The 8,483-nt window shown below is 31.9% G+C and overlaps 1 protein-coding gene across 6 annotated transcripts in view; it reads left to right on the top strand.

Annotated features, from left to right (window-relative positions):
- Positions 1-8,174, top strand: part of LOC115215680 — a 334,565-nt gene extending 326,391 nt beyond the window's left edge. For all 6 annotated transcript variants that reach the window (XM_029784948.2, XM_036506022.1, XM_036506020.1 and 3 more), the window contains one exon: positions 7,716-8,174. In XM_029784948.2, coding sequence (XP_029640808.2) covers positions 7,716-7,769 — 54 coding nt within the window. In that variant the 3' untranslated portion in view covers positions 7,770-8,174. The remainder of the gene's footprint in view (positions 1-7,715) is intronic.
- The last annotated feature ends 309 nt before the right edge of the window (positions 8,175-8,483 follow it).

The following is an 8,483-nucleotide window of genomic DNA, read 5'->3' as shown; positions in this document are numbered from 1 at the left end:
TGGGTTGCGGTTGAATATGGTGTGGGGGACTGTTTTAAAGCGCCGGCTGTTAAAACAACTGGAAGTCACAGACAGGCGAGAGACCTCGTCCCAGATGCTATCAGGAGCGATGGACATAGGTGTTTCGCTATTTTTGTGGCTTATCAATACCACGTACCTGAACCGAATCGGAGACGAACATGATCACCAGTCCATGATTATATATAAATAGGGTAAAACCCATTTGCTCGTATGTCACGACACTGCAAACATAAGAATATATACGAAAATGAATTAGGAGCAGTGATAGTGTTTTGTATCGAACCCACATGCTCAATGTATTTGTTTTGCTTGTTCGCCGGCAGACAACTCCGCCCTAAATCCCACTCAGGAGTGACTGATATTGATGAATTGCCATTGGAAGAAGAGCAAGGTATTTGCTTGAAGCATTTGAGTACAGAAATATAAAAGAAGGGTGAAAGAAGAAATAAGTAGGGCTTCTAATTTTATAAAAAGTTTTTTGAATAAACCTTTATGTCTTCAAAGAATACAGTCAAATAAATCGGTATGTAATGTATGTAATGTAAATACACATTTCTTTCACTTTATTCTTCTGAAGATAGGTCTTTGCGCCTGAAATATAAAGGTGTTTTTAATCTTTCTGCAGTGGTAGAAGCTTTCCTTATTTCTCATTTCATTTATTTTTCTACTCATACATATGAGTGTGTGTGTGTGTTTCAGAGAAATAGAGGAAGAGAGAGAGTGTGTGTGCGTGTATACACGCGCTGTGGTTAGTCGTATAAAAGCGATTTAAGATGAAACACGGTAACCACCAGGATTATATATGCATTTGAATTCATATGTGTAAATGTGTTTGTATATATATATATATATATATATATATATATACATAATCATATATTTATATGTATATGTATATATGTATGTATTATTGTATGTAAGTGTGCATGATGTGCATCTGTGTTAGTGTATGCATTTAGTTATGCATGCATGCGTGCGTGTCTTTGCTCTATACGTCTGTATATATCTGCGCATTGATTAATGTAGCTGTGTCTTGATGATGCCAGCACTTTCAGCGCTAAATCTAGGGTCAACTGGCTTTCTCAATTTATCCGCGTTTATTTCAAAATTTTCTAAATTCTGACACTGAAACATTTACTCACTTGACATCTAATATATTCTGTCAACATATTATGTTGACAGAATTTGAAATGTTGTAAATCTAGGAGCACTCATATATCTGTCCATATCTGTGAGCGTATCTACTAGTATGTATTGATTTTTGTCAGCAACAGATTGTTTGATTTGTTGCCTGTGTTTCTCTGTCTATCTATTTATCAATGTTTATCTATCTAACAATTTATCTATCGTACATCTGTATATATGTACGTATGTAGTATGTATATATATATATATTATATATATATATATATACATAATCATATATTTATATGTATATGTATATATGTATGTATTATTGTATGTAAGTGTGCATGATGTGCATCTGTGTTAGTGTATGCATTTAGTTATGCATGCATGCGTGCGTGTCTTTGCTCTATACGTCTGTATATATCTGCGCATTGATTATGTAGCTGTGTCTTGATGATGCCAGCACTTTCAGCGCTAAATCTAGGGTCAACTGGCTTTCTCAATTTATCCGCGTTTATTTCAAAATTTTCTAAATTCTGACACTGAAACATTTACTCACTTGACATCTAATATATTCTGTCAACATATTATGTTGACAGAATTTGAAATGTTGTAAATCTAGGAGCACTCATATATCTGTCCATATCTGTGAGCGTATCTACTAGTATGTATTTGATTTTTGTCAGCAACAGATTGTTTGATTTGTTGCCTGTGTTTCTCTGTCTATCTATTTATCAATGTTTATCTATCTAACAATTTATCTATCGTACATCTGTATATATGTACGTATGTAGTATGTATATATATATATATATATATATATTTGTGTGTGTGGTGTGTGTGTGTGTGTGTGTATAAGTATATGTATGCATGTATGCGAGAGAGCGGTTAATGTTTAGTTTGTTGCATTCACGGTTATTTAATCATTTCAATTGCACGCCGCATTGCTATGCGACACTTGGCGCGTGGATACCGTGCACCTATTCAAGCAAAATCAATTTCATGGAGGGGTGTTTGTTTTTGTACACCACATACGTTTGACTACTACAAGCAACTGATTTGTTTAGGTTGTTCAATCAGAAATTCCAGAACAGTCTTCCTCAGTCTACGAGAGACTACCATCAACATTATATATCTATACGTAAATATCAACCTACTTATATACATACATACATACATACATACATACATATACATATATGTATTTATACATACACACATATATGTCTATGTAAATATATATATATATAATATATATATATATATATATATATATATGTATGTATGTATAAATACGCATATTTATACATATATATATATATATGTATATATATATATATATATATATATATATATATGTATATGTATAAACACACACATATATATACATACAGGGACAAATCTGCCTCGATTCCTTTAAATTAAATTAAATAAAGGCAAGTCATTGATAAAATTCGGAATGGTGACAGAGGTACGCTGGCAAACCAGCTATTTGATCGATTGAATGTAAAATTAATCAAGCAATCCAGTGATTAGTGAGTCCGTAGTAAATGGTAATACAGTAGAATCAGTGATATGTTCGGTTTTGGCTGAACGAACTTCACAAGTTACAATAACATAATACACACACACACACACAAACACACATATCTGTGTACATATTTATATATATATATGTATATATATATGAATATGTGTGCGTGCGTATATATATGCAGAAATATTATATACAAAATGTAGCTCGCATAACATTTATTTGGAGATTTTAGGATATTGTGTTATACTGACATACTCTCGCATTACTATTTATTGCCAAAAGACGTTGAAATCATCTGCTGCATAAATACTAGTACCAGTATATCCGCAGACCAATTAGGTTTCAAAAGACGATTATGCCATTCTTAGAAAGACATCAAAATTCCGAATTTGATTTGAAAAACCGTCTACAAAAGCGTCATATTTCGGCATTATTCTTACCTCTTCAAAAACTTCACGTACAAAAGAAAAACTAAGAATCTAATGCCTGCGTACACGAAGTTCATCTTAATAACACCATCACCAAATCATAACGTCTGAACATACAATAAAATGAAATCTGAAGCATGGTTACTAGCCACACTCCTAAATATAGAAGATCATGTGGACCGTTTAGACACATGCACTCGCAGCATCATGGTTAAGGAGCACACGCTAAATTTGTTTGCATTAACGCTGATATTAGAAGAGCTATAAATTTGATCCAATAATATTTTAGTACTACTCATATCAGCTGGTTTCTCGTCATTGAGAATATAACGTTATTTTATTACGCCCAGGGTTTTATCCTAGATTACTACACTTCGATATCGAAATAACATCCACACTTCGGGAGACAATTTTTCAGAAGTAGTTATTTCGATATTAGAATCGTTTTGAAAGCTAAGAGTTTACTATGATTCCTCCTACCGGATTAAAAAGTAAACATTGATCAAAGTAACCATGGCAAGTTATGAAGAGACCGTTTGCACTAGCCTCATCGGGTTATTTCTGTTGGTTAGCCACAAAAAAGCTCACACATCCTTTCATTTGGATCTGTATAGATTTCAAGCTATATAAATGGTCACGCCAGGGATAAGTTCAGGAAAATTCTCTGCATCTTCAAAGAATTCGGCTAGCAAATTCCTGTGCGTAACTTTAAAGCTCGAGGCATGCAAGTATTCTCCTCGCTATATGAAACTCCAAATGTCCCCCCGTTGTAATTGCAAACCTACTTACAATTATCAACTGAAGGAGTTCCAATCTACAGGCGGACCGAGGAATCTTGTACAGGATGCATTTCATTTCAATAAATCATCAGTGAAGACTGGTTTACTGAATAGTTACTAACATAGAAGGCTCTGCCATCCACTTCCTCAAGGCAGAAGAGAGTGATAAAGAGAAATTTAATCTAGCTTAAACTTTCAGTTTATCTACTACACATTTTCAACCAGGAGTTTTTTTTCCTTTTGACGCCAAATAGACAACATTTCATAATTCCATAAGCATTTTCATTCTCTTAAGGTCAAGGTTAGCTACTTATGATTCGATAACATTACATCCAACATTGCACACTAAGACAGGGTGAACTAACTGCTGCTAAATTTCACACCACACTGCAGTTTGGAACTGCCTAAATCTTATGAACTGTCCACAAGTAGGATGCTACCCCGCTAACAATCTGCTCTGTAGAACCACTTTTACATCACACGATGGCAATACAAAATACTAATAATACATGGGAATAAAAGTAAATAGTTTCAGAGGATATTTCAATAACACATGTAACACCGCAGGTATGGGAACGAGGAATACTTCATCTTACATCCCACGTTATACGAAGGCTCCAGGTCATGAAAACCACTTTCCCAACACCATATGAAGCATCTTGACAGGGCCACTCCTTATTTACCTAGACTTCGTAATTGCCAAATATGCCACCGCATGAAAGAGCAAATTATCCAGTAGCATGAAGTATTTCTTAATTCGAAAGCGACATACCTTGTTGTTGTTAGTAGATATAAGCTCTTTTGATAAAATTTAATGCATCGCTGTTAATTGCCCGGGCACACAACTATAGGTCTAACATAACCACGCACAACTGCAGTGTACGTAATCCATGCCATATATAGTGAAATGACTGCCTATTCTGTATAGTATATCTGTGAGCTCATGCTCGATTTTTATGCAAATCCACGAAACCGTAGTAATTGTTGACAGTGAAATGTTACCAACTAATGAATGCAAACAAACTAACGGCAATATTCTGGTTGCCTACAACGAGGAAAGTGTGATGAAAATTTATTGAACGTTGTGAAGAAAGCCAGTCACATCAACTCATCAATTGAGGGCTAAATATTTCTAACTAGAAGCCTTTGTTACTTTTCGTTTAACTCTTCTCCACACTACATGTTCCAGATGATATCGATGTGGTCTGCACCCCAGAAGGTTAATATACATATTGATAGATATGCATATCGATACAGGTATATATACACACACACACATATATATATATATGTACACATACACACATACACATACATGCACACGCACACGTACACACACACAAACATATATATATATATATATATATATATATATATATATATATACACTGGAGTAAACACATAAATGTGAAACAAGGTGGAAAAAAGAGTACTCAAATACCAGTGGTAGAGTAATATGCTTTATTTAAAGCAGCAGAAAATTCAACAAAACCTGTTACTCTGAGTTTCCCGTTGCCGTTTATCGGGCAGTTTTTGCTAGAATAGTTCACCCTATCCTAGCCAAAACTGTCCGATGAACGGGAACGGGAACTCAGAGTAACAGGTTTTGTTGAATTTTTCTGCTGCTTTAAATGCAGTATTTATATATATATATATATATATATATATATATATATATATATATTATATATATATATATATATATTATATATATGTATGTATGTATGTATATGTATATATGTGTGTCTGTATGTATGTATGTATATGCGTGGGTATGCCTTGCTTGTGGGTGTGCTAAGCAAAGAACAGTACAAATATTTTGGATAATATTCGAAGACATTTATTAAATATATTCTCCTATCTCCTAACATTTCTTAACTATTATTTAACCACTTTAAAGTGTCATTAGATTAACATTATGTGTCATTTTTATAATATTTTTATAATAACTTTATATATGTATTAAATACGCTCTATGTAACATCATATTTAATCATACAATAATGTTATATAAGACATGTGTCTAACGTTGTGTATGCGTGCGCGTGTGTATTCATTCTTTAGTAGTGTCATCGATATATGATGTTTGAAACTAAATGTGAAGAATGCTAAAAAGAAGGAGTAGAGATTATGTGTCTATGGGGTGTGAGTTGTGTGTGTGGAAGAGAGTTATGTGAATTTCTATACATGTGCACTTTAAACAGGAGATACCGAATGTAGCTATAACAATTATCTACATGACACACTGCACCCTCTCTCTCTCACACACACACGCACACACACACATATATGATCAAATATTATGTACAAAATATATTACAGTTGTTACTGCATATTTAACAATGTTTCGTGCTAGTATAATATTTCATTATTATATATTTCGTATTTCACATCACCTTACAACTTTGCTTTAAATTATATTTAGGCAATAATTCATAACATCTTTAAATAAACAAACTTCTCTTTTAGTTTTCTCAAACGTATAAAACTGTTATATGAGTAAAAATCAAAAGAGTATGTGTTTCGTATGTATTACTGTGTTTTTATGAAATCTGTAAATATACGTTTATTTTTGAAATAGTTTAATTCTGCATACATCAAATTTGCTGGATTCATAAATAGTACATTTTTTAGAATTACATAAGCTACATTCTCCAATGCTTCATGTCTCGTGTCTGCAATATTCATTCCACATTTTAGCATTTTGCATTTTCACCATAATTTATTTCGCATAACTATTTCTGCACATGTAAGCGTAATGTTCTTTATTCAACAAACCTATAGATATGCACAAATAGTTATACATTAACACTTAAAATATATTAGCAATTAATTATACTTATATATTATGTTTATTATAATTATTTTCATTGTTGTTGTTTCAATTTTTTATTGTTTTCATAGCCAAATTTCATTTTGTCATATCTATGTTTTCCGTTAATGATCTGTGAGATAAAGGCCGTTTCGTAATACATTTTTAATCTTTAAACCTGACATCATGGTTATATTATATGGAACGTTAATTATTTATCTGTTTTTCTTTAATTATTTCATGTCTTGCATAGTTAAATGGCATAATTCACATTCATTTGATTCCCACTTCGATTACAATTCAGAAATATGACAAATTGAAAAAGAGGCATTAAATACATAAATATAAAATAAAATGTCTAATGTGTGAAACTTTCTCATTTTTGCATTTCATTGCTACATATATATATGTATGTATATATATATATGTATATATGTATATGTATATATATATATATATATATATATGTATATATATATATATATATATATATATACATATATATATGTGTGTGTGTGTGTGTGTAGGTATGTATATATGTATACATATATATATACAAATACATATATACATATATTATGTACATACATACACACACACACACACACATATATATATATATAATTGTCTACGTAAGTAAATCTGCATGTCTATATTTTAAATTACCAGATAGAGCATTTTTCTCTATTTTTCTTGTTTTTGTTGCTCACAGTCCTCTCCATTTCATTTTCTTTAATATTCCTCTATTAGATCTAACGTATCACTCTAAATCACAATTTACACAGAAATTACTATTATTCGCAAAGAATCATCTAATTATATTCATTCTATCCTCTAAAGTATCTTAACATTCTTTCTCTATAGTCAAAAATAATGTTTTGTTGATTTGCTTGTAGTTACCAGATTTAAAATTAAAAACAAATCTATAAAAAGTATGTTTTCGCCATATCAAGACGCAACCTCTCCTTGGGATACATGGTAATGTCCGAATGTGATGGAATCTTTTTCAGAACTGTGACGCCCAGACAGTGAGAGATGGGGACCGCGTAGTCCACCACCGATGACTGCCCATCAACATCACCTGTCCAATGATGAAGACCTCTACAACAAGACGTATAGATTACAAGGACGACACCTGTGGTATCATCACTAAAGAGTCGAAGATGATTAAACCTGAGCTCCACCAAACATACAACAAACACAGAAAAACAGATCATTTATATACAAATAATCAATCAATCAATCGAAGCACTATCAAAGCGTGCAGGTGGATTGATATGTATTGTCACTTGCTGTATCACCTTTGTTTGCATGGCACTTGACCAGCCCACATCATCTGTCACTAATACCAGTGAAATATCTGTTGGTTTATAATTGGTGTTTATATATTTTTTTTTTATAGAATATCTGCTAAATCCGAAAGATTTGTTAAATGTTGTTAGTTGACGGTTAATCGAAATTATATATATATATATATTTATATATATATGTATGTATATATATATATATATATATATATATACATATATATATGTGTGTGTGTGTGTGTGTAGGTATGTATATATGTATACATATATATATACAAATACATATATACATATATTATGTACATACATACACACACACACACACACACACATATATATATATATATTGTCTACGTAAGTAAATCTGCATGTCTATATTTTAAATTACCAGATAGAGCATTTTTCTCTATTTTTCTTGTTTTTGTTGCTCACAGTCCTCTCCATTTCATTTTCTTTAATATTCCTCTATTA

The sequence above is a fragment of the Octopus sinensis genome, linkage group LG9 (genome assembly GCF_006345805.1).
Source record: "Octopus sinensis linkage group LG9, ASM634580v1, whole genome shotgun sequence".
Taxonomy (NCBI): Eukaryota; Metazoa; Mollusca; class Cephalopoda; order Octopoda; family Octopodidae; genus Octopus; species Octopus sinensis.
The sequence above is the reverse complement of the archived record's forward strand: the minus strand, read 5'-3'. Positions and strand labels throughout refer to the sequence as shown.